Genomic DNA, 27,241 nt, shown 5'->3' on the forward strand with positions numbered 1-27,241 from the left:
GTATTCTATAAAATAACCCCCAAACTATCCCATTGAGGCAGTATTTTGTAACCTTTATTGGGCCGCATTAAATACATATGCCACAGCAAAAAAAGTACATATGATTAAATGTTAATTTATTCATCGACACGAAGCAGTGTTAGATTGTGTATTTTAACTAATTTTCAAATACAGAAAAATGTTGCCACCTGTTGACCCGAGCAGTCACAAAACACTTCCATATTTGTCCACTAGAGGCCAGCAAAGCTTTCACGTAATTGAGAACCTCTCCAAAAAAGGACTGTCCTTAAACGTCACTAAGCCACGCCCTGCCTCGTGCCACAACCTCTCTGGCTGCTATTGTTGGCTTGTCAGCTGCACGCGACGCGTAACGCATCCATCTGTTACCTCTTTTTTCTTGTGATGGAAAACAATACTAGACAAACGGACGTTACCAACCCTCAATTTGGACTCGAATAAGCTGGGAGTTTGTTTCTACGGCAGAACGCGACGAGGCGTGAAGCTGCACGCCGGTTGGCGCCCTATGGTCAACTCCTACAAAAGTGTATGGTAAGTAGCTTCTTTTATGTGTGCTTGTTTTTAGCACACAACAGCTCGTACACCTTTGTCACACAATTGACAGATTGCCAGTGGTTAAAATGTTGACATATTCTTGCCTATTAATGGTAGACAGTAACGACGAATGGCCGTCACTCAGCTTGTTTTGTCACCCAGATCGTCGCTTACTAAAACCAGTGATCATCAGATCAGATGCTGAGTTGAAATAAAGATCAATATCCAGCTGCTCATCTCTGCCTACGCCACTCACTCAAACGCACACGTACACAGGGTGCGACAAAGTAGATCACTTACTTGAATTAACTTGCGTTCGAAGGTTAAGAGGATATTATCATACATGAAATTAAGTGTACAAGTTATGGATGAAACTTATTGTTGTGAAAAAAAAGGTGATGGAAGGAAAGAAAGAAAATGACTCGAGGAAGGCCAAAAAAATGTAGCGAGAAAAAAAATAGATAAAGCGTGAAGGAAAGGAAGTGGCCTAATCCAACAGGTGGAGAAGAGTTGTTCAAAAGCAAACATGAGATGGACAGATGATAGAGGGAGTTCTGAAAGGAAAGATGCTCAAGGAAGGATGCATCATAAATGAATGACAACAGCGAAAGGGAAGGGGAGAGCGACATAAGAAAGGAACGAAAAACAGATGAGAAGGAAGCTAAGAATGAACGAGAAGGAGGTAGGAAAGTTGAAAGGGCATAAAGAGGTTCGATGAATAAAGGAAAGGAAAGTGAGAATGGACAAAGAAATGAGGGAAGGAAAGGAGTGGAGAGGAAGGATTAATGTAAAAATGGAGAAAGGAAAATAGCTAGGTAGGGTATGAAGGAAGCACATAAATGACCTTTTTAATGTGATTGCCTCTTATTCAAATAGCCAATATACAGATTGGAAAGCCCATCTGTTGGGCATTAGAAGCTAAGAACCTGGGTTTGAGTCCCGCTGTTGACAAAACGATATTGCAAAGAGTTGTGGGGAGATATGCTCAGGAACTACTAGGGGGCCTTCCCCCCACCACCAAATCCAATTTAGGGCCTCCTTCTCTTGTGTTGAGTGCACAGAAATCCCCTTTTCAGGATTAAAAAACAAACCCAGTGCAGTCTGAATCCAATTATTATCAGATGCATTGTTCCAGTCTGCATCAATGGAAAGATTTGATCATCGAAGATCATCCTTCCAGAGTATTGCGAGCAATGTCAAACATGTTGAAAAATGTTTGACTTATTTTCAACTCCGAGGACCTCGAGTGTTTTCAAACATCGAGTCACAGCTGCCCCACTGGTGACAACCCAGCAGTGTCTTCCTTGGTGATCAGTTCCATAACAACATAACACGCACGTCGGTCGGGAGGCAAAATGGGAAAAATTCGCTGTCATGACTCAGGCAACCATTGGCGGTTTATTCTGGCGTTCCTGCTTCTGTGTCAGTCGCTTTCTTCAACTCTAACAGCTGACTTCAGGACTCTGGGGACGAGCTAATTCCTGGTCCTTTTCAGGGTGGGACGACAGTAAACAGTGTAGTCAGTGGTTCTCAAAATGGGGTTGCGCAATGATTGATTACGTGGTTTTGCTTGGACTTAATAGACAGTTGTGCATAGTATATGCGAGGCTAAAAAGTATGCTTCTTTCATCAGGCCTAAGCAACAAGTGCGATGAGCTGGGCCGAGGAGGACTGGACGGCAGGCCTGTCGGGACGGGTTCTGCAAAGGGTGAAGGAGCTGCAGGCCCACCAGGAGCGGCTGTCCAGAGAGAACAAACAGAAACAGCTGCAACTGGACAACATCCACCTTAGCCATGACAAACAAACTGTTAAGGTACAAGGCAAGCCGCCATTGTCAAAATGTGGTTGGTACAAGGGCTCTTCCTAGTGGTGTGTGAAAGAATTTCTAAATTAAATACATTTGAATCATGAAATCTGAGATTATTATTCGATTATCATTCTATTCATCAAAAATCCTGTTTTGGAAGAAAGAAGTGGACATTTTTTAGTGCTAGTGCAATTCTTTTCACAAGGCATACATTTGAAGAATGCTCAGGGCGTCCTCGGTCTTCAAATGGAATTTGGATGTTGATGTTATCACACGTTCGCACCCTTCGTCATCTCTTTTGGTCCCTAGTACGAGGAGATGCGTGGGGAGCTCCACGCGGTGCGCAGGGAGCTCCAGAGTGCCCGGGAGGAAGCCCAAGTGGCCTTGAACGGAGAGCAACGCCTCACCCAGGAGCTTCAGACCAAGCAAGCCCAAATCTGCTTTTTGGAGGGGCAGCTGGATGCCGCCCGCACTGTTAACAACAAACTCACCCAGCAAATTAAAAGGTGCAGCATAAGCGGGTCTGACTACGACTGCTTTCATTGATAATCATGCACTGCTCCTTGCAGACTGGAGGCAGAACTGGAGAAGCTGCAGAATGGCAGTAGGTCAACAGACAGCACCCCTTTCTCCACGCCCTGCTGGAGTGCAAGCTCGCCGTGGGAACACCACGGTATGCCCCTGAAACTGATCCCGAGTTATAAGTCAAATCTCAGAGGACCACTTCTTTCTCAGGCCCCTCCTCCCTATGGACTGAGTGTCTTTCCTCTTCCGTCTTGAGACTACTCCGCTGATTTTATTTCTATTGAGCTCTGTTCCAAATGCTGCATTTATGTCATACAGGGAGCCGCAAGGACGAGAGGATGGTGCAGAATGAGGAAATGCAGAGCTCCCCATACGTTTGTGTAAGTACAAGGAAGACATACATTAGATATTGTGCATATGCTTCAAATGTTGGGAGGATTTACTTTGTCGGCAAATGTTCTCTTTGTAATCTGTGCCGCATGTTTCATCAGCGGCTCCAGTTCCCTGACACCCCGTCTACTTCGTTGCCGCGGCTACACAAGGCCACACCACGCAGCCACCCATCCGACCCTTTTTCCACTCCCTTGGCTGCGTTTCCGTGGGAGCGGGACGACCCCAAGCCAGCGGCCAGGCGAGCATCTCCGTCATCTCCCCAGACACCAGTTGGTGACCACCAGTCAAAGCGGGAGGTGCCTGAGAGGGAGAAAGACCTCAGTACACAAGCAGACAGTGAGTGTGGAAGAGTAGTCTCTCAAATGCTTGCAAGACACACAAAGATACAAGCGATCCAATTTCTGAGAGTTTGGATTGTGAGGTTACAATAAAAACAGCTGCGTTGAAATTTTAGCTGCAAGAAAACTTCCATTTGACATTTTGTCTTGGCCGCAGAGCACTACATGCTACCTTCCTGTACTGTGCGTTTCTCTGCACACTTAAGTGCTGTTGCAGAGTTTACCTAGGGCGCGCACACAAGCAAGATAAAATCTACCGCATGTTTTCTCAGGTCAGAAACAGCTCCCCGTTCAACGTCATGCCAGGAATGTCGCGTGACTGTTACACCTGACTGATAAACTGATTCCAGAGGTTGTGATAAAGAACTCTTGATACCTGTGTACTGTACGTGGGACTTATGAGTAGCTCATTCCCCAGGCCAACACAGAAATTGTGCGTTAAAATGCACACAGCGGACGCCTGAGTTGACTTGATGTTTTTTGAAGTGATAAAGTGAGGACATTTTAAATAGCCAGTAATGTACATTCATAAACATAAGTAATGTATGCCTGTAATTAGCATCTTTCTCCATCCTCCAGTGTCTTTGTCACAAATGAGGCATCATGCAGCGTCTCTGGAGCAAGAGCTGAGCGAAAAGACGGAAACGTTGAAATCACTTCAGGATGAAGTGGCGCTGGGCAAGAAAAATATGGCCGCCACCAAGCTCAGCCTGCAGAGAGCGCACAACGAACTCAGCGGTGCACACACGAGAATTGCTCAGGAGACCGAACGGGTAACAGCACTAACTACGAGTAACTGCTAGTTGTTTGACTCTGCAATCAGTCGCTGGACTCAAGGATGGGTGCTTTGCATCCCTTTCAGGCGTCGGCAGTTGAGCAGAGGCTCAAACAGCTTCAAGAGGAGCTCAAGTGTCAGCGGCAGAATGCTGATAGCAGCCGACTGCAGCACCAACAGCGCACCAAGGAGCTGGACAAGCAACATCAAAGGGTGAGGGGGGTGGCAAATATATTGTCATTGTATTTTGAGGCGGGGGTGTCCAAGATCCAGCCTGTACTTATAATAATATTTGAACTCTGACAATTCTATTGAAAAGGATAATATACACAACTCGTAAATTTTGGAATGAAAGTTCTCCTAAAATGCATTCAAAACTTTCAAGGTGAGCTTAATCGGATGGGTTTTTGCCCTTCCGTGACCCTTCTGGTCCCCCCCCCCCCCCCCTCTCTCTCTTTGACAACAGTACAGTTAGTTGTCTCGCGTTTGTTTGTTTGCATGTAGGACCTTCTGGAGCTTCAGAAGGAGAAACAGTGCATGGAGAAACAGCATCAACAGGAAGTGAATAAACTCAACCAAGAGCTGCAGCAGGCCAGGACGCTTCACAACGCCCTGCAGGCCCAAGCTGACAAGGTGAGCCCAGTTAGCCGTAGCGCCTCAAACACACAGGTTCCTGCATCAGCAGCTGATTGTCCGTTGTTGTTTTCTGCTTATCTTTCTCTACGCTCGTGCCTTCTCTCCCTTTTACGCCTCCCCATCTATCCGTGCCAAAGGTCAATAAACTTATCTCGCGTCGTCACCCATGCTTGCGTCTTTCCTTTGTACTCGCTCTCACGTTTTTCTCGCTCTCCTCCGTTTTCCTCCCACCTTCCCTAATCGCCGCTTGTTCCTTTTGCTCTTCTCACGGTTTCTTCTCCCCAGTGGAAAGGTTGAGCGACAAAGGTAAAGTAAAGGCGCAGAGAAGCATTGTGTGTGGCAGCGTGACATCAAAGTGGTTGGAGGTGTGAAAGCATGCAAGAATGGAGATGCGAGATGAGCAGATTGCATGAGCAATGTTGTGATTTTCCTTGTTACACATATCGTCACTGTCGAGCGCAAACCTCATCTGTCCCAATATGGACAAATGATGCTGCTGTTTTCTCTCGTTCTACGCAACATTGGGCTTTTTGTCTCATTGGTGGTAGTCTGTGAGTACAGAGTTTGATGTACCATTTCAATGAATGACAACATAAGAAATCGATGCGAATTTCAACCGTAAGTCAGCTATTGAACATGACGTGGGGGTGGTGTTGTGTCGTTAGGATTCACGTGCAGTATAATGCCAACTTGAACCATGCAGTGTTTGGTTACGCGGGCAAGATGCTGCTTTTCAATTACCTGATAAGTACTCGTTTTGAAGAAGTGAGGATTTTGCCCGACAGCGACGATGTAAAGGAATGCTGAGTGCGGCTTAAACTAACAACAGTGTCGAGCAAGATGAGTCTGTGGATGAAAAGAATCTTTAGGCGTAATTAATCCTACGCTAATGTTGTTGCCGTCGTAACGGATGTGGCTGCATGGATGTGATCTCATTCATGTTAATGCGTTTTTAAGTTTTGTTTGATCAAAATTTGGAAAGCAGGAAATAAACGCACTTTTTGCATCTCTTTCAAATATTGCCACGACTAAATATTGTTGGTTCATCCTACAACAACATGCACACAAAATATTGATATAATTGACACAATCAGAACATCACAATTGGTTTGCTTTCAATTTTCATCGTATTCAGTTCCAATCTCTGATCACTGTTTGATCTCATGCTTTTGTTCTTGCGCCTCACCTGGCCTCCTCAGTTTTGTCGACGCAAGCCACTCATTCTTCGTCTCAATGAAGCTTTTGTTTCTCGTCGTGTCCACCTTTTCGACTTTGTTGTTGGTATTCAAGTACACAATGCCCGATTTCCCCCCCCCCCCCCCCCCCCATCTCAGCTGTCTCAGCAGAAACAAACCCTGGAGAAAGAGTTGGAGTCTCTAAAGGACAAAGTCAAATTCACAGAGGCACAGCTGCAGGAGAGTCAGAAAAAAGAGACACAAATACAAGCAAAACTGAAGGTAAATGACAATAACACTCATCCAAACTACTCGGCGTGCATCAATTATGCATTATATAGACAGCAAGAACTTTGTGAATTTTTAAACCTCGTCCTAATGTACCATTAGCCCGTCCCAGAGATGCATTAAGTGCACATTAAAAAAAAAATAAAGGCAGCCAATCATGTGCTCTGTTTACGTTCTATTTACGATAACATTTACTAATGGTTTCTCCACCTCCAAAAGAAATGGTTGAATTTTATCGTCATTTTTCTTGTCAGGCGTTAAACATCCTCAAATGACCCGTAAGTAAATAAAAAGGACATGTCGAAATACAACAGTGATGTCCAACAGTTGACAGCATTTTGTTTCCCTCAGTTGTGTGATAATGAGAATAAAACAATGTGCACTCAAACGACATGTTAAAATCGAAATTTTGAGGGAAGACGAGAGCTCAGCTTTGTTGCTTATAGATAGGCTTTAATTTTCTTCCTTTGGATTTGCCTTTAGGAGGTGATGCTTGATGCTGAGTGCGTAACAGTGAGTCTGGAGCAGAGCAAGAAGAGAGAGCGAGCGCTGGAGGAAGAGGCGGGCAGGCTGGCGGAGGAGAAAGTGGATGCTCTTCGCCTTCTCAAAGAACTACAAGGTGCACCAAGTACACATACTGTACACAAGAATTTGCCTTTCATCAGGAGCATAAGGGATTTTAGTTTTAATCTGTACACCTTACTCCACTCACTCAATCCTTAAATTTTTTTTTCTTTTTTTATCAAGTTATTTAGGTTAAATTGTGGTTTTAGGCATGATAAATATATAATGTTGAAAAGAATAAGTCTGCCACCTGCTGGTCAATAACATGCTGGGTGCACTCACAAAAAATGCAGTCTCCTCACTGTTTGACTACTCAAGGGAGAAGGCTGCTTTGTTCCTTTAATCCTAAATTTAATTTTATTGAATTTGATTTAATTATAAAAAAAAAAGAATACATGTCTAACTGCAAGTCACAGAGTGAATCTTTATTTCAAACTAAAATATTACATGTAACAAAAAAATGAATTATTTATTTGCAATGAAGCTCAATCAAAACAGCAAATGACTCAAATTAGATATATTTGATGTTTTTATCAATTTTACATACAATGTGGTTTAATTTTATTCATTAGATGTTCTTACTCATTAATTATAAGCTAAAGTAAACTTATTTTCCATGATTTGTTTTCTACTTTAGAACAAAAAGCTTCACCCCTCCCAGATTGCACACCACTTGTCCTGGCTTGTGCCATTGGACAGAGCTCCTCGTCCCAACCCTCCTCTCGTCACACTCGGTCGTCCGCGTACACCAAAAGGCCTGCCACCCTCCGAGCTGAGCCGAGTGGAGTGAAACAAGAGGAAGAAGTCCAGCAAAGGGCAGAGATTTCCGTTTCGTACCCGCCTGACCGAGAGCCCGGAGAAGGCATTGATTCTGAGCACATCATTGCAGACACCGAATGTTCTTGTCGAGGAGTAAACTATGAGGAGAAGGAGTCCTCTTCATCTAGCAATGCCCCCGCCGAGGCGGAGAAAGACACAATCGTTCGCGAAACTCTGAAGTCCGAACAAACGGTTTGCACGGACGACCTCCAGAGGGAGAACGCCTCGCTGCGTTCGGAGCTGGGCGACATGCGCGAAGCGCTCCAGAAGCAATTGGACGACCTTGAAGTTCAGCGGTGTGCCGAAGTGGAGACCAGGACGCGTTTGAAACAGCTTAGCCGTAAACACGCCAGCCAGGGTGCCGAGAGGGAGGAGCAGGACAAGCAATGGAAGGCTCAGTTGGAGAGGGAGAAGAGCGAGAATGATAGGTTGAGGAAGACTTTGGCAGCTTTGGAGGAAAGAGAGGAACGAGACGGGACAACGCAGGCACGAGAGGACCGAGAGGCGGAAATGATGCAGCTTAACCTCCAGCTGAAGCAGCAGCTTGGGGAAGTGAAAGTCCAACTGGCTTTAGAACGAGAAGGGCGAGAGCGAGACAACAAGGAGCTAACTCAAATCGCTGCCGCTGAGAGAGAAGCAAACAAACAACTCATTGTCAGACAGGATGAACTTACAGCTCAGCTTGCTGAGCTGAAGAGCGGCAAAGATGAAGAATCTCTATGTGATGCGAAAGTGGTAGCCAGCAGCCCACTGACTTACATGACTCTCCTCGGTGACAGACTCGACTCCAACAACAGCGTCTCGGATAACCAAGTGCCATCACCGGAGCAGTACGCCCACTTCTGCCAATCGACCAATCGGCTAAACACGCCGCCCTCCCAGAACACAACGATGGCGCCGCAACACTCACAGCTGTCACATGAGGGACAAACTGGGCAAATTGAGTTGGAAGACACCTCTTCAGATCATCTCCGCAAGGATGAGTCAGAGTCCTCCGACCTCGCAGAGGAGATTGAACGACTGAGGCAAGAAAATGCACGGGAGACGGAACGTGCTAAGCAGCTACAATTTAAACTGACTGCCCTTCAAAACCAGGTAAAGGAAAACATTCTTACATATGACATCTCGCAACAATTCACCTCCAGCCGTATAAAGTGCCTCAAATCTGCGCAGATGTTCTTGTAGACCATTTACTCTTTTACTTTTTAAAGAGTTAAAAGGGTTTGAATCAGTACTACTTGAAAGTCTATATATTATTGTACCTGCTCATACTTTTCCCACCACAGTTTTGTAACAGCTACTTTCTTTTTGTTCCCTTCTCAGCTGACCAGTCAGACCAAGCAGCTGACCTTGGGCTTCGAGAAGCAGAGCCAATACATCTCAGGACTTCTCACTGAACTACAGGAGAAGGACGGCGCCCTCCTCAGCCAGGGGGAAGAACTGCGACGCTGCATTCAAGAACTGGACGCACTCAAGGATGAGGGAATGGGAAGAAAAGTGGGAAAAATTTCCACGGTGGAGAATTGCATCCTTACACACACAAGCAACTTGGTGGCAAAGAAAGACGTCCTGCCGACTGCGCTCAGTGTGTCGCATGACATCACCTCAGAGAAAGGACAAAGTCATGATGAGATTATCAACCATCTGCAGACACAGGTATCTGTCCATAGCTTGAGGATGAAGAGACCTTAAAAAGTCTGGATATTGTTGAACTTAAAACATCTCTTTTAATGTTTTTTTTTTTCCATAAAGAAACACTCGAGAATATTCAACAATACTTTCAAATTAAGACTTGCAATTATTACCAGGCAAGTCCATCATTTCCAGCAAGTGTGCACCAGAACACAGAAATGCAATGTAGTTGTTAGTAAAGTAAAGGTTAATAATAATAATAATAATGAATTGTGGGTAATAGTAGGAAATTGTGGAGTGAATTAACCTAAAATTCAGGATTTTAAATCGTAACTACTCTTCAGATTAAAAAAAAGAAATCCCCACTAGAATGCTAATTTTTCTGGTCCTCATTATTCATTTTTATATGATTTCTAAGTGAATTTTGAAATTGTAGATATGATCGTAGAGATCGTAGCTATGTAGAATTAGCAGATTTTTAAAAATCAAACCTGATGTAGAAATTATCAATCTAACTTAACTATAGAGATTTATATCAACCTCACCAAAAAGCCAAGGATTTAGTTATTTATTCAGTTGTGAATAAAACCCATTATTTAACATATGAAGCACGTTGGTCTTGTGGGAGGGCTTGGTTTCACAAGCATTGCTTCTATTCTTTCATTTTTAACACACATATTTTTGTCGTTGTAAATCACTCCGAGGCTTCGTACTGATGTGGGCTCACCTAAACGGAAGTGAACATTGAGTGCAATGCCCTTCCCTCCCTCTCCAGGTGGTGGCGCTGCAGAAGGAGCTAGAGGAACTCACCGAGGTAGCACGGCAGCAGACTGAGGAGTTGTCCATTTGGAAGTTGGCTTCTCAACCCTCTTCCACGTTGGATCATGTCCTTCCCAGCCGATATGGAACGCCAACACAGCGCAGCGCCAAGGACCATAGTGCAGCGTTGGTCATCAGAGAGGATGAGGTGTTGCTCTCTTGCGTCTCCAACAGGCTGCAAGGTCGCATGCTCTGCAACAGGTACGACATATAGGGCGCCACTCAAAAACAAAAGATGGATTTTTTTTAAATTTTGTTCATCTTCTGGGGGCTGTAACTGAATTCGATGTTACTGAAGCCTTGGTCCGACTGCAGCCTGCATAAGATAATGAGATAAAATAGCATGCCATATCAGATGGAAAACGGAGACATCTCATTAGATTATGCAAGTATACCTAATTGAGTGTTTACATATCTTGTGATAGTTCAGCTTTTGAAATCAAATGTCAAATGTTGTGTTTATACTTGAAGCGTGCACCAGAACAACATGCAAGTGATGAGCATCCTGCAGGCCCCAGCTGACATGAACACGGTAAGCTTCACTCACCTGCAAACATCCTGACTCTGCTTGTGTTGTTCACTTTTTAGACTTCTTATAATTACAATGACTTGGGGTGATTATTTGAAGGCCTTTTAGCTGTTAGAATAATTTATGCTGTAAATTTCCAAGGTTCTCAAAAGACCTGTTATAATAGTACAGGTCGTTTAGTAATGATAGGTAACATTTTTAAGCATTAAAACAAAAGAATTTAAGATTAAAATTAAGTTGCTTACTAAAAGAAAAGACGAAATGGTTGAGAATTCTCATTCTAAATCTCAGCTGAAATAAAAAAAAAAGATAAATAAAAATTCAATAAATTACAGGATCAAAATGTGAGTGTTAATTTTTTAATCTGGTCCATTAATATTTATCAAGACTAATTTAGCTTAATTAAAAAATATTAGTTCATTGTCTAATTGTGATTCAAGTGTCTCCTAAAAGAATGAATACTGTAAAAGCAATACTGTAAATATATTGGAAAAATGTACATACTTTAGTATTTATTTGATTGTGTCAATCATTAATTATAAGTGAAAACAGTGCAAAGTAAGAGAATAGTTTTATTATAACTATTTTACATGTATCTCATTAAGTAACTGGTTTATTATAAATAATGAAATAAAAATATTAAACAATTTAGTAGTGAAACATGTTATGGGAACAGCTGTTGTGAGAGCGCTATATAACTGAAGATGTATTGATTTAAAAATTGTTTTCGTAGAAGTCTGTCATTCATCTTGGCCAAATCCATTCAAAAAATCAAGGTGCTTTGATTACTAGCATTTTCTTGTGATTTAGCCGTCAGATAAGGACACCCAGCCGTCAGGACCAAATCGGAGCCCACACAAGTTTTCCGACCAAGAAACGGGCCAGGACCACGTCAGCAAAGTTCCCGCACAAACTTCAGATGGCAGCTGGACGGCGAGCAAACACTTGAGCGCAAGCACCAACTGGTCGGCCACAAGTGTCAGCACTCAAACTGAGCATCTACGCTCGGGTGCCACCGAGGCGCTACCTGAGCGCCACTGCGTGCACACGCAGACCGTCACTGAGAAAAAAGGATCAGATGACGTTTCACCCCACCAACCACAAGCCGCGCCATCTGCGGGCCGAGAGACGGGAGACAAAATGCTCTTTTCCACTTCCTTCCCCATCCCTGCCGACCCAGTGCGTCTGGCCGAACGGATACGACGAAACAGGATGCAGCTGTCTGCCGCTTTTGACGACACCGAATATGAACCCTACGGTCTCCCGGAAGTTGTCATGAAAGGTACTTTATGGCTATTAATAATATGTAGCTGACAGGGGGAAAAAAAACAACAGGCACCACCACGGCGGTAGAGTGGTTCACAAGCCTGCCTCGCAGTCCTGAAGTTTGGGTTCGAATTGGACAGCCCAGTTTCCTCCCACAGTCCAAAAACAACACTCAAAATGATTGCCTCAAGTGTAACAAAAAGTGAAAATCCGTGACTAATCTCCTGAAAAGGTGAAAAGGCTACCTGTCGATGCCACAAGCAAAGCATTACATTTTGTTATAATGAGGCTACTTAACTCATTTGAACATAGCAAACAGACCCCAAACTTATCACAACATGGCAGCAAGGTGCTAATGTTGTCTAAATTAAGCTCCCCTCATCTAGTGCCCTGACACCAAAATGCCAAAAAATGAATACTTTGTCCGAATGAAGCTCCTAAATTCACATCATCATAGGTTTTTGGGGTAGCTAAGCACTTCTTTTGTCTAAATGTCGCCATTCAAATCATTTCAACATTGAGTCACAAGAATACAGCACAGCACTACTTTTAATCTAAATGAAGTTCTTCCACTCACTTCAATGTGGTTTACTGTTCATCACCATATTTTATACTTACCTCAATGTGGCAGAACATGGTGGCAAAGCACACTTTGGTCTGAATTAGCATCCTTGACATATACAACAGCACAATATGCAACAAATTACTTTTCTGGCTTTATCTTGGGCAGTATGGAGAATAGATGGATGGAATGAAGGGAAAGAGAAATTTCACCACCTTTTCTTCTCATCTCGAGTGTATTTATGTCTTGTTTGAATCCTGCAGGTTTTGCAGATATCCCCACTGGGGCCTCGTGCCCCTACATTGTGAGGCGGGGCTTGTTAGGGACCGCTGTTGTGCCCGTCAATCAGAAGGAGGCCATCCCGGAGGACGAGACGGATTGATCACAGGTATTCTACTTTTCAGGTGGAAGAAAATAATATTCCCCTAGTACAGAACAGAACCATTTACTGTACATTTCACGATAAGAACAAAAGACCTTCCAAACTTTTTTTTTTTTGAAGAGCATAAAGAATTTATGCCTCCAACTCTCACTGCAAATGTCAGAATGTGTTGCTACTCTCGCTCATGATCAAATAGAACTTGCTTAAAGTTTTTTAATTAGCGTGACATCAATGGCTTTTTTTTCCTTAATTAGCCTGCTTTTGGCAATTAAGCTAACAGAAAAGTCATGTCGTTTTGGTTGATGCGTAACGTTGAGTTCTTTGGGGTGTTTTGGTTATTGTTGTTTTTTACAGTAAACTAGGAGTGACAGATTATGGCGCTACCACTATATAGTGCTAGTAGCTCCAAAAAAAAAAAAAAGGCTGACCAACGGCTCATACCTCGAATAATTATGTAAAAAAAATAATATTTTTCAGAGCCGGTGCATGGTCACATGTGCATTGGGGTGGTGGAAATGATCCCCAGTGATGGACGCACAGCGTGGTGGGCTTGAACACACGCACATATACACTTTCGCTTTGCTCATTGTTACTTCTTGCCCCCCCCCCAAAAAAAACAAAGAGACTATTTAGGCTTCACTAATTTCATGAACTTGTGGTGTGAAGACACAGTGAAGCAGAGGCTTGGTTGTTTTTTTTTTTGCAAAAGATAACTTTTTTTTTTTTTTCTTCAAGGTCAAAGGGTCCGGTTGTAAAATGTGAAATTTGTGCTGTTTCTTTTCACATGTAGCTTATTTATAGACACGTGAATGTGTTTTAGTGAAGGGCAGGTGTTTAGGTAAACGCCTTTTGTGAAAGTATAACGTCTGTGTAGGAGGTTAGCTATGTTTTTAAACACGTCTTCTTGTGGACAGTGTGTATGTGTGTGATGTAGTCGAGAGCCAGTCAACGACTAACCTGCTTTCCGCTCCATGTATGGTGATGTACACCAAGCCAGCGTGCCTCTGGCGCTTTTCTTTCGATGCACTTGTCGGTGCGACCTGTTGTTCCAGAAAGCCAACTATGTGTTTTATTAGCACGAGCTGCTCCATATAATCAGATATGTCGTGTTGGAACTTGGAAGACTTTAAATGTTGTCCAAGTTTAGTGTGCTCGCCTTTAAGATCTGACCATGTAGATGCTGCTGCTGTGGTTTCAGTTTAAAGAAAGGATTTTTTTTGTAAAGGTGGATTGCACTGTGACTGCGTTGACTTTGTCATGTCGATGCACGCACACACGGGTAGACACGTTTCCCCTTCACCTATACATATGTGTGATTCATTGCTTTTTTTTTTTGTCAGTGAGCAAGGCATCTGTTTGTTCATCTTGTTCACTCCCAATGTGAATATACTGCAAATTAAAAGTTTCAGTATGTGATTGCTGAACTCATTCCTTGTCGTCGCAATTACTCTGGCTTTTGTTAGATTCAATGCGGCGTCCCGTGAATTTATTGTCGTTTGGCCATAGCATTTTCCAAACCGCAGACATTTTTTGCATGCATTTGTCGAAGATAGTTTGTTTTGCAATGTGTATATTTTATAAACAAATTTTAAATAAATACACGGGTATCGATCACAAACGCATCATTTGCTTGTCAGAATGGCACTTGCAATACACTTACTGATCCACTAGGTAGTGCAACAATGCTCCAATTGCGAATTATCTATAAAAAAAAAAGCAAAAAGGCCGAGACAGAAGCATGTTCGTAAAAAATTAAATAAACAATAAATTCTGCCGTAATCAAAATATAGCATAATGTTGTTAACAACTTGAGCATCAGAAACATTTAGACCTGGGGCTCTTTAGAAATACAAAAAAAATGCATATTGCGATATATTGATTTGTGTAATGGTACATTTATTGTTATTGTATTCATGTTCTGGATCCATTTATTAATGGGCAGAGTGATTTTTTTTTTTTATCTTGAACCACTCATTTCATAAAATTCAAATAGCATAAAAGCTGTGGGGGATGGTAAATTTGTCCAACTGCAACCACGTAAAGTTAATGTTTTATCCCTTTTGTCCCTGCTGCCTTCAAGCGCCTCCTATGAATTGAAGTGGAATATCTTGATGAAAGGGCTCATTCCCACCGCCATTTCTGCCTGTTTTCTCCTTCTCCCTTTTGGCCCTCTCATTCCCAGCTACACCGTTTTATATTTCTTCACATAATATTCACATTCCTGCTAAATTTGGCATTGGAACTTGCTGTTTTATTTCATCAGCCTCAACTCTGCCTCAGACGAGCCAAGTGTCACTTTTTTTTTTGTTTGCCGGACCCTCTCCACACTCCTACCAATGAACACACACACACACACACACTCACACACACACACATATCCATCTCAGGAAATCGCCGAGCCTGTAATGTCCCCCTGCTCCTCCTCCAGTCTTCTCCCCCTTTCAGAGTGATGTAGGGTCACAAGAATAGGGGAAACACCTTCCAAGGAGAAAACACACATGCACGTTCACAACAAACACACACACATACACACGCGCGCCAAACACAGCCCCTGACTGAGCGCTGCAGGGCCAGAGAACGACACATGCGTTGCGTTGGACCGAGCTGGATTCAAGTTTCACCAAAGTCAAGGTAAGACGAGTTTCCTTCAGTGGAGATATTCTTTCTTTTATACAGTCAGAAATCTTTATTTGATCATGTATGCTGCGGTTTCGCACGTTTCTCACTTTGTATTATGGCAGAGGATTTAAAGCAGAATTCTTTAATGGGTACAATTCAACCCACAGATAATCTGAATTATCTCTGCAGCTGTAGGCACAATGGTTAGTGGTTTTTAAAGCATTAAAAAGTATGTCACAGAGCATAGGTAGTTGGTGAAATGTTGCAGTTTTCGCTGGCATTTTTTTAAAAATAATTTCCCACGGGTTTGGTCTCATTACGCCTGCACAATGTTCCCATTGAACAGGCAAAACAACTAGCATCATGATATATATATATATATATATATATATATATATATATATATATATATATATATATATATATATATATATATATATATATATATATATATATATATATATATACATACACATAATCAGAGCCAGATAGCCAGTCTTAAATTAAAACCCTAAATCTGCATGTCTAATAGTGACTTCCATTTATCCATTGACAGGAATTAAAATGTCACAGTAGCAATAGTTACATCTAGCACTTGCATTAACTGTAAAGAAACAACCCAGAGTAGGAAAAACACCTTTTAGACAGAATTAAAAGACAGTGAAACCTGATTGTAACATGAAACATACAAGTAAAATATTGCAATTTATGGTTAGTAAGTCTTGAAAGTGAGCCTTCAGTGATGCTAAAACAAACCTGAACTTTGTCTTAAGCCTGCGCATCCATCTCACGTGCAGGTCTTTCCTCAGTCCCGTGCTTCTTTTTACGATTTAGCACGCCGGTCCAGCTGCTCTGTTGTTTATTTTCGCATGAGCTCACTCACTGCCGTTCAGACAAAGAACAATGGCAAACTCTGCCACCCAGCGCGCGTTTAGGACAGTGATAACTAGTAAGTGTCACAGTTAGACAAGCAAAGGCCTCCCGCTCAGTTATCGCCGAATGCTAACAGTGTGCAAGACTCTGGCAAATGTCGGACATTGTCAAAGCTCTATGTGGGAGACCAAGGCAAGGGAGTTCTATCGACGAGGTAAACACAGTTCAAAGTGCTGATAAGACTCAAACACAATTTTCCCCCCTACAGTTAACGTCGCAGTATGCAGTCTGTAACGGCTCACTTTTTTTTTTTTTCCCAAGTTCATTGAATGTGCTGAATCTTTTTTTGTTGAAGGTCCCCGGCGAAGCCCAACAGAGCTCATCAGCTGACCTAACATGGGATGAACTCCTGACTTCAGAGCCTTAAGGTACTTACTTCATTGACGTCTGTAGTCTTCTTTGGTCAACAAAGGCACATATTTTTCATTGGGAAGAAACAAAAATGTCACAAAATGTGGACGCAGGTTAATTAAATTAGACCATCGTGTGGGAGAGCATTTAGTGATTCTGTCTGTCACGACATGTTATTGGCAGATGAACTAAAAAACTCCCCATTTGTGCATTGTGGAGCCACAGGCAGTTGGTGAACATCTGTAATCGAGAGACTTTAAAGAAAACATTAAAATAAAATTAAAAATCCTCTAAACTGAATCCAGATATTTGTTATTAAGTGAAGAAGTCGGACTATGAAGTCTGAACTACAGAGTTCAGAACAATTGAGCGCCCCGTTGTCTGCCATGAGTGTGCGCATATCATGGAACAGCAAGAAAAGTGAACTTTTAGTATTTAGTAATTTTCTGAAGCCCAACTTGACAAGCCAGTGTTTGGACAGCGGTATGACCTCTTTTGCTCCTTGATGTTGCCGCGTGGAAAACCAGTACCCGTGACAACCCGGTGGGGGTATAGACAGTAAATGGGTTTCCTCACTAATCAAGTGAAATCAGATCATTTTAAGCGGCACACTCGTTGGGAATCGCTGATGAGAAACATGTCACACGTCACGCCTTCCTCTCACTGTTAGAATATTTCACTCTTGTGTTGGCTCGTGTGTTTTTATTGTGAAACCGAAGCACTGTGAGAAACAACGAGGCTCCCATGGAGGCTTTAACGTAAATCGCTCACCTGCTAAAAGAATCAACGGGCAACGGCGTCACTATCTCGGATCTTTAAAGGAAGTTTCATACAAATCCAGAGCTTCCTCGCCAAGGAAGCAAAAACAGAATGTGATTGGCAATCATCCATTTTTTTATAGATCTTATCCTCACCAGGTTGACCTGGACTGACACCCTGGACTGGTTGGCACAAACGAAAACATTCAAATGGTCAATTTGGAGTTGTCAATGAAGCTAAAAAAAAAAAACTTGCTCGTGTTGGGACAGATGGGGGTACTAACAACATTCTGTAATATTGTAAAGAACATTTTTAACTTTTGCTGTAAACCAGTCAAATTCATATTTAAGTCACAAGGGCAGGGGCACATGTAGGGAAACCATACAAACTCGTCTCATGTTAAGATGAGATTTGAATCCTGAGCACCAGAACTGTGAAGCAGACATGCTAAGCACTAAGTCACCAAACCATATTTTTATCTGAGCTGTGCAATACAGATTTGACCATTTGTTCTAAATTACTACTATGACATTTCACCTGCTGTTGAACCTTAACCTTCTTCCACGATTAGCATATTATTAGAAATAATAATAAATTTTTTGATTTAGCTTAAGCTCAGAGAAATAAAAATGGAATAGGAAGAGTTGTGCCCACTGAACTGCAAGTAGCAAGGAGTTCACGTTGCGGTGAAATTTCCATATTGAAAATTTTGAAACAATATAAATTTCATTATTATATATATATATATATATATATATATATATATATATATAAAAATGATATAATATTGAAATTGACATCATCAATGTGTGACTTCTCACCTAGCGTTCATGGAAACATCCTCGGGGGACTCAGCTTCCCGCCAGCGCAACACTGGCGTGACGCACGCACACATTGATAAAAGTCAGCACCCGTGTTGCATGTTTACACATACAGCGGCCTCCAAAAGGAACTTCCTGTTTATGACCAGCTGTGCCCCAAGTGTATCCTGAGTGCGAGCGTCGCCACATCCCCCGACCTCTAACCCCGGAAGCGGGGCGGACAACATGCGCTGCACCACGGTCCTGGCCCTCCTGTTCGGGGTGGTGCTCTACCTGGGCATGGGAGCGCTGGTCTTTCAAAACTTGGAGGCCTCCGAGGAGAGCGATAAGTTCCAGCGGCTGCTCGTCGCCAAGAAGGACTTCCTGAGCAATCACTCCTGCGTGAGTGAGCGGGAATTCTACAAGCTGGTGAAGGTATCAGAGGACACGAGCACTTCATTCTTCCATCTACGTTGTACCTTTTTATGTTCATTTCCAAATAGATCAAAATTTTAATGTGGCAATCCTCTAAATTTGAATAATTGTCCAATTGTCTCAGCGGTAATTTCTCCACATTTCTGGTCGGCTGTAGTGACTTATGTAGTGTCACCTGCACTTTGCAGCGGGCCTGATGTTATTTTTCATGTTGCTTTTTAAAAGACTGTGGCCTAACTCTTGTGTGTCTCAAATGTTTTGGGCATGTCACTCAGGGAGTGGCGTCTGCGGTGGAAGCAGGCCTGGAGGTGAGCAGCCTCTCCAGTAACTTCACCACGCGCTGGGACGTAGCCTCTGCCTTCTTTTTCTGCGGCGCCATTATCACCACCATAGGTTGGCTTAAACCGCCAACACGGGCGTTACATCCTGGTGAATCCTGCCGTCTTTGCTCCTCCAGGTTTCGGGAACCTGTCTCCTCGCACGTGGTACGGACAGCTCTTCTGCGTGTGCTATGCTCTTGTAGGCATTCCCATGTTTGGCATCCTGCTGGCCGGAGTAGGTGACCACATGGGCACCGTGCTTCGAAGGGCGGTGGCCAAGATCGAGACCCTCTTTCTGGTGAGAAGGGTTCTGTTCTGCTTGGGAAACAAATTTCAGCTCTCGTCGCCAAGATTTTCTTGGTTTCACACTGATGACCACTTTTCTATTTAATCAAGAATTTGGCAGCATCTAGTGGCAAAGAGGATTGTTCGTATCATTCTCTGCCTCCTCATTACAATGACGAGCATGCTTTTTTTTTTTTTCCATCCCTCATGCGTGTTTGCTGCCTTGTTTGTGTGTGTGCGTGGTAGAAGCGTCATGTGCGTCCCACGACAGTGCGCGTCATCTCGGCCGTGCTGTCCATCCTGATCGGCTGCCTCATTTTCTTGGCCGTGCCCACGGTCGTCTTTCAGAAGTCGGAGGGCTGGTCCTTCCTGGAGTCACTCTACTTTGTGGTCATCACACTCACTACGGTGGGCTTTGGAGACTATGTGCCAGGTGGGAAGGTTTTCTTCATCACAACAGATTTTGGTGCGCATTTGATTAAAAAGAATATATGGCCCTTCAACCACTCAGTGGAATTCTTGGTGGAAAGGCAAGGAATTGCCAAACAGTTTCAGTTCAGAGAATCACATCTTAAGAGACACAATTGGAAATTGTGTGTGTGTTCACGTGTGTATCGAGATGGTAGTCACGCTGGCGGCCTGTTCTTCAAACCTCTTGTGTGGTTGTGGATCGTGTTCGGTCTGGCCTACTTTGCCTCTATCCTCACCATGATTGGCAACTGGCTGCGTGTGCTCTCCAAGAGGACCCGCGCTGAGGCGAGACACACACAGGCACACGTTTTTAGGATTTTGTATTTTCAACCCTTTGAGCGGTTGATGTTTCTTCTCACGTCAGATGGAGGAGCTGCGCGCTCACGCCACCGACTGGACGCAGCACATGTCCAAGGATTTCCGCATTCCCAACCCTCTGGAGTTCAATGACCCATTCCTCTTGCAACGCCGGCGCTGGAAGCGCAGCGAGCGTCGGCGCATCCGCCGCGGAGCTCAGGTCACGCTAGGCTACTGGGCCCGGGGGGGCTCGGAGAACGGACACCTCCCCGGCCACTGGGCCGGCCTGTCCAGCTCCATGAGTCGGCTGGAGGGGCTGGGCTCCTCCCCGGAGATGATCATGATGACCAAGGTGAGGGGGAGGCCCGTGGTTGGCGGCGGCACAATGCCAAGGGCCAAGCCGTCCGAGCCGTCTGCTGCTTTGCGTCAGCAAGTTGCGCGTCGCTCCTTACCCCATCTCCTCACACGCTCCTTCTCCCTTCCCGCGGCTCCGTCCGCCTCCGAGCTGGACTCCCCCGAAGCCGCCGTACACGATGCCTCTTTCTCAGGATCAGACTTGGACTCCAGATCCGACATTTCCTCTGCGTCTTCGTCCTTCTCGGTTCTCCGTAAGTTCCAGGCCCAGCGTGCACTTGAAGCGGAAGGAGATAAAATGAACCTCAAAGAGGAGGTAAGATGTGGGGAGAACAATCCGAGTTCCGGCCCCCATTTGCCTGCCTTTCCACCCTACTCCACGGGCCTCTTGGACTTTTTCGGCGAGAACTTGGCATACATCGACGAGTCGTCGGACGCGCTGAGCGAGCACGCAGACGATAGGAAGCGGCGCTCGCGCAAGCCCAAGCGGAAGAGCCTGAGGAGCGTGAAAAGAGAGCCGGCATACGAGTGGAGCCCCCACCAGGCGAGGAGGCGAGGCGAAGACTTGCAGCCGCCGTCCAATCCGCCCACGCCGCCTCCGGACTGGTCCCTGTCATCACCGACTCACACGGACTTGCCACAGACGCTTTGATGTGTGCCATGTGAACAAATACTTGTTTACGTCTCACCAACGCCTTGTGAGGATCATCCAGGTCGTGGTAATCTGTGAAAGTTGAATGGAGGCAAGCGGACACCCTTGGCTCTTGAAGACGTTTCACCTTTAATCCAAAACCAACCTTCTTAAATTCCAACTTTTACTCTAATTTATGTGTGAGTAAAGTGCTTTTTTTTTTTTTTATTTAACAAAAAAAACAGAATCCAAAATCAACCACTCACATTGCACAAGGATCTAGCAACACACAAAACGAAAATTTCAGATTGGATTTGGACCAGTTCTGTTGTAGTCTCGCATTTTATGGGGAGTTCCTAATATCGTGTTTGCTTCCAAACTCACTTTTCTACAGCTGCATCAGACTGCTCCAGCAAATCAGGAGGTTGTATTATTTCTGAAGTTTTTTTTAAGGGTGATTTGGGTAGGGGCGTGTGTGTTATTCATGGGAAATTACGGTCAATGTGGTGTCTCCCTATTTATGTTCGTTTCTGGTGTTTTCTCTTATGGTGGTCACATTGGGGATGTCATTATAGTTATCAGGTGTGGCTGGTGAAAGGCCGTCCTGCATGGCAAGTGGTCGTTCCTTTTCCTGGAATCAAAACAGCTCCTTGGTGGCCAATTTATCTTTGGGATGATGAATGTTTTGGGACACGCTCACAGACGCGTTTCTTGGCAGACTGCATGTGTAAAATTTAGGATTGAAACTTTATGGAGTCAAGGTGAAATGTCTTCACCAAACAAGAAGTGACCACTGTTCAGCCTTCCCTAACAACTTGTGAATGTTTGAACACTGCAGCTCACGCCCACGTCTTTCACCTTTTTCAGGCCAACACATTTTTAGTATACTGAACTATTTAAATTTACTGCTAAGTGAGACATATTGTTTCAGTTCTGTGATCCGGGGTGGGCGTTGAAGTTTACCTAACAAGTAGACTTGTGTCATCTGTCTTTTCCTCAAAATGTATGTGAGTGAGTCCTTCTGCTTAAAATGTGTGTGAGTGAGTTCTTCTGCTTGAATGTGAATATCTGACTCGGCATTCATACAAAAAGCCATTTTCTTCCTCGTCATCCCTGTTCACAGAACACAAGCACGTAACAGCACATCTGCAGACGTGTTAACCTCCGGAGCCCTCGGTGAACTCCGCCGCCGTCACCGCTGCGGTCGGACCCCGAGTGTCTTGTTACGCTTACTCACAGCCTCGGACAGGCAGAGGAGAAGAGGAGGTTGCACATTTCATCATTCGCTGACAGCGGCCTGGAGGAAGAAACTTGATGAATGTTTTAGTGTGCTCATTGTCGCTGTCCAGTTTTGTTGTGCGTGTCGACGATCGAACGGAACGCCAGCATGCCACGACTAAATACTGACTTGATCTTTTGGGGTTTTACAACATAAATACGCCTTGAAGCGCTGCGCCAGCACGCCCTCATGTGTTTAAAAAAGGAACTTGTGTGGCTTTGGGCCTGAGCCGGCGGGCAGGGCTTCCTCTGCAGCCTGCAATAATGCTGAGGCCACAAACGGGCCTCCTCACGGTCCAGTCTTGTCGCTTGTATAACATTTTTGTCTTGATGGAGATTGGGTTTTAATTGAAAGCTTTGGGAAAAAAAAGAAAAAGCGGGAGTCACGGTGGACCAGAGGTTAGCATGTCTTTACACTTCTGAAATAGGAAAAATATGAAAAGATAATAATAAACAAATTAAAACAAAATTAAAAATTGCTTTATTTTTCTTCTGTTTATTTTATTTTTTGAGGGGAAGGTTTTTTTTTATTTTCATTTTTCTGATTTATTTTTATTTTTTGGGAGGATTTATTTTGCTAGATATTCTGGGATTGTTTTTTTTTTTTACTTTTGGAGGGATTGTTTTTTTTGGGGGGGATTGTTTTTTTTTTTTTAAATATTATATTGTTTTTCAATCATTTTTGGGGATTTCTGTTTTTTAATTTTCTTTGAGTTCAGATTAGCGGTACATTTAAATAGTTCAGTATACTAAAAATGTATTGGCCTGAGAAAGGTGAAAGACGTGGGTGTGACGCTGCAGTGTTCAAACATTCACAAGATGTTGGGGGTCACTTGTTTGGTGAATTTGACCTTGAGTTTTTTAAAAAAAAAAATCTAATTTCTTGGGGGGAATTTATTGGGGCATTTATTTATTTTTTTTCAGATTTTCTTTTCTAATTTTTTGGGGGGGCGGAGTTTTTTTTGTTTTTATTTTAAAAAATTCAGATTTATTTTCTTTTTTTGTTTGTTTTATTTTTTTCGATTTTTTAAAAAAAGAATTCAGATTTTTTTTCTGATTATTTGGGGGGATTTTTTTTTATTTCAGATTTTTTTAAAACAAATTTGGGGAGTTTTTTCTCCCAGATTTTTTTTAAAAAAATAGATTTTTTTTGGGGTGGAATTTTCCTCTTTAATTTTTTTTCAGATTTCTAATTTATTTGGGGGTATTTTAGGGGGTATTTTTTTGGGGGGGGGGGGGTGTTTGGGGGATTTTTTTTGTTTTTATTTTTTGTTCGGTTTTTCTAGATTTTTTTGGGGGGGATTTTATTTCTTTTTTTTCCCCAGATATTTTTTTTATTTTTGGGGGGGATTTTTTTTTAAAATCTGAAAAAATGTAATTTAAAAAAAATATATTTTTTTACAAATTATTATTATATATTTTTTTAGATGTGTGGTCTTAGAAAGCGGATTATTAAATACTGAATCAAAAAAGATTTTTTCCATAACTCCAAAAAATACTCTTGACCACTGTGAACCGCTTTCATACTTTCACGACTGGACAGCAGAATAGCAGCCATTACAACACAATCGCACATGAGCAAAACCACCAGCATACCAGAGTCTAAATTTAAAAGTCGACCACGGGGATGTTTTTCTTTACACAATTTCAAATGTGGTGAACGAGTACAGAATAGTTTGCATGAGTGTGTGGGTGACATAGAGCAGTGTTTCCAAACTGGTGTGCCGTGAGAGATGAACAAGCTGTAAATTGTATAAATAATGCACAGAAGTTGTTTGGGTTTAACAAGCATATTGATCCGTACATGTGAATTGGTTATTTCTGTAACACCTATAAAGATGTCTAGTTAAGGTTATTTTATAGACGTAAAATTAAGTTGATTTCTAGACCAAAAATAGACGTCTAAAATAGGTTGATTTTTAGACAGAAAATAGACGTCTAAAATAGGTTGATTTTTAGACCAAAAATAGCAAGATTAGACGTCTAAAAAAGGTTGCTTTTTAAACCAAAAATAGACATCTAAAATAGGTTTTTTTTTAACCAAAAATAGACGTCTAAAATAGGTTGATTTTTAAACCAAAAATAGACGTCTAAAATAGGTTAATTTTTAAACCAAAAATAGACGTCTAAAATGGGTTAATTTTTAAACCAAAAATAGACGTCTAAAAAAGGTTGATTTTTAAACCAAAAAAAGACGTCTAAAATAGGTTGATTTTTAAACCAAAAATAGACGTCTAAAAAAGGTTGATTTTTAAACCAAAAATAGACGTCTAAAATAGGTTGATTTTTAGACCAAAAATAGACGTCTAAAATAGGTTGATTTTTAGACCAAAAATAGACGTCTAAAATCGGTTGATTTTTAAACCAAAAATAGACGTCTAAAATAGGTTGATTTTTAAACTAAAAATAGACGTCTAAAATAGGTTGTATTTTAAACCAAAATTAGACGTCTAGAATAGGTTGATTTTTAAACCTAAAATAGTCGAAACTAAACTGTCGAAGTAGGGTCATTCAACACAGATTTAGAAGTTTGATAATAGATTTACTTTATTTATTTATTTATTTATTTATTTTAGAGGTTAAAAAAAGTAGAGTACCCTTAATTTTCCCAAGTTTCCCAACCCTTATTAATTTGCAAAATCTTGATCTTTGCTCAATTTACTAGACGTCTAAATTAAAAACGTTAAATATGATCATATTTTGGAATTTTGAAGTCTGAACAAGCTGTAAGTTGTTCAGCTTGTTAAAATAGGTTTATTTATAGATCTAAAATAGGTTGATTTATAGACCTAAAATAGGTTGATTTATAGACATAAAATAAATTGTATAAATAATGCAAAGAAGTTGTTTGGGTTTACCAAGCATATTGATCCGTACATGTGAATTGGTTATTTCTGTAAGACTGATAAAGAAGTCTATTTAAGGTTATTTTATAGACGTAAAAATTAAGTTGATTTATAGACCAAAAAATAGACGTCTAAAATAGGTTGATTTTTAGACCAAAAATAGACGTCTAAAATAGGTTGATTTTTAGACCAAACATAGACGTCTGAAATAGGTTGATTTATAGACATAAAATAGTCGAAACTAAACTGTCGAGGTAGGGTCATTCAACAAAGTTTCCCAACCTTTATTATTTGCAAAATCTTGATCTTGGCTCAATTTACTAGACGTCTAAATTAAAAACATTAAATATGATCATATTTTTGAATTTTGAAATCTGAACTGTAAGTTGTATAAATAATGCACAGAAGTTGTTTGGGTTTAACAAGCATATTGATCCGTACATGTGAATTGGTTATTCCTGTACCACTGATAAAGATAAAATGAAGTTGATTTTCAGACCAAAAATAGACGTTTAAAAAAGGTTGGTTTTTAAACCAAAAATAGACGCCTAAACAAGGTTGATTTCTAGACCAAAAATAGAGGTCTAAAAGAGGTTGATTTTTAGACAGAAAACAGACGTCTAAAAAAGGTTGATTTTTAAACTAAAAATAGACGTCTAAAATAGGTTGATTTTTAAACCAAAAATAGACGTCTAAAAAAGGTTGATTTTTAAACCAAAAATAGACGTCTAAAATAGGTTGATTTTTAAACCAAAAATAGACGTCTAAATCAGGTTGATTTTTAAACCAAAAATAGACGTCTAAAATAGGTTGATTTTTAGATCTAAAATACGTTGATATATAGACTTAAAATAGACGTCTAAATTAGGTTGATTTATAGACCCTTAGGTTGATTTATAGACCTAAAGTAGACGTTCAATTATTCGACTCTCCATACATATATAGAAAAAGAATTTTACGTTTTTTGTCATATAACTGATTTTAATATAGAACCTGGTGTAACACTTAACAGATTTTTGTTGGTGGTGTGCCTCGAGATTTTTTTCAATGAAAAGGTGTGCCGTGAATGAAAAAAGGTTGGGAAACACTGACATAGAGAACACAAGAAAGTCAGCATATGACCATCAAGATAATGAATGCACAATAAAAAAGAGAAGCCAGTCAGCATCATTAGGCTGCCAGACCCCAAAAATGTTCGGAAATGCGCCAGGCTGCAAACCGCCACCTTCCAGACAAATTCCGCCCCGTCGTCCGTCCCACGTCTGGCTCTCAAAAGGCCATCTCCTGCTCTCTCCTCCCACCACAAATCCCAGAAGCAGCAACGGAGGAGGAGAAGGCGTTTTGAATGGATGCCTTTTCGTCAAAAAACGTTTGCATCCTATTTACGTCGGGGCACATTTTGAGGCCTAGACCGCAGTGAGCTGGCAGGGCCTCGGCCCACTCACTTGGACACGGTCCCTCTTTTTCTTTCTATTCCTCTTGTCTAGCTACAGTACAAACAATCAAAAGGAACAGTGGACAGGAATCCTGTGCTGGATGCACTGTCAAAAGTTATTACAGCAAGTTTGTTTACTGTGCATCCTATGCAGCTTCACTTCACGTGTAGAGTTTTGAGGGGGGGCAAAAATGTTGAACATAGAATGCATAAAACATGAAGTGCTATGAAAACTTGCCGTCAGGGCTGTGGACTCGGTCGGATTTTTGCACCGGGTCCGGCCTCTTGACCATGAGTCCGAGTCCGGCTGTCTATTTCTTCTGTTAATTAATGTGACTGCTTAGTCTTTATTCAAGGCTAATTAA

General features: G+C 42.1%; 2 protein-coding genes and 1 long non-coding RNA gene across 4 annotated transcripts; 2 read left to right on the plus strand and 1 right to left on the minus strand.

Moving 5' to 3' along the window:
- The first annotated feature begins 299 nt into the window (after positions 1 to 299).
- si:dkeyp-115e12.6 (centromere protein F) lies at positions 300 to 14,490 on the plus strand. Its single transcript, XM_061284367.1, has 18 exons — positions 300 to 549; positions 2,186 to 2,365; positions 2,669 to 2,865; positions 2,929 to 3,032; positions 3,203 to 3,264; positions 3,376 to 3,613; positions 4,195 to 4,388; positions 4,478 to 4,603; positions 4,895 to 5,023; positions 6,361 to 6,483; positions 6,973 to 7,108; positions 7,691 to 8,967; positions 9,196 to 9,528; positions 10,280 to 10,524; positions 10,795 to 10,855; positions 11,663 to 12,134; positions 12,944 to 13,068; positions 13,540 to 14,490. The coding sequence occupies exons 2-17, from the start codon at positions 2,204 to 2,206 to the stop codon at positions 13,060 to 13,062; spliced, it is 3,978 nt and encodes a 1,325-aa protein (XP_061140351.1). The 5' UTR covers positions 300 to 549; positions 2,186 to 2,203; the 3' UTR covers positions 13,063 to 13,068; positions 13,540 to 14,490.
- Positions 3,292 to 6,322, minus strand: LOC133157764 (uncharacterized). Its single transcript, XR_009715089.1, has 2 exons — positions 6,213 to 6,322; positions 3,292 to 3,577 (listed from the first exon to the last, which is right to left on the minus strand). It is a non-coding gene; the product is annotated as an uncharacterized LOC133157764 (long non-coding RNA).
- Positions 14,491 to 15,182: 692 nt separating the features above from the next.
- Positions 15,183 to 23,041, plus strand: kcnk4a (potassium channel, subfamily K, member 4a). 2 transcript variants are annotated; one of them, XM_061292913.1, is made up of 8 exons: positions 15,185 to 15,693; positions 16,910 to 16,982; positions 18,695 to 18,959; positions 19,235 to 19,352; positions 19,417 to 19,577; positions 19,811 to 19,997; positions 20,184 to 20,320; positions 20,400 to 23,041. In XM_061292913.1, exons 3-8 carry the CDS (start codon positions 18,771 to 18,773, stop codon positions 21,336 to 21,338), a joined length of 1,731 nt encoding a protein of 576 aa, XP_061148897.1. In that variant the 5' UTR covers positions 15,185 to 15,693; positions 16,910 to 16,982; positions 18,695 to 18,770; the 3' UTR covers positions 21,339 to 23,041. The 2 variants fall into 2 exon arrangements, with proteins under 2 accessions (XP_061148887.1, XP_061148897.1); XM_061292903.1 differs by having other exon boundaries at positions 15,183 to 15,693; positions 19,811 to 20,320.
- Positions 23,042 to 27,241: the final 4,200 nt, after the last annotated feature.

Source organism: Syngnathus typhle, linkage group LG1, assembly GCF_033458585.1.
Source record: "Syngnathus typhle isolate RoL2023-S1 ecotype Sweden linkage group LG1, RoL_Styp_1.0, whole genome shotgun sequence".
Classification (NCBI taxonomy): Eukaryota; Metazoa; Chordata; class Actinopteri; order Syngnathiformes; family Syngnathidae; genus Syngnathus; species Syngnathus typhle.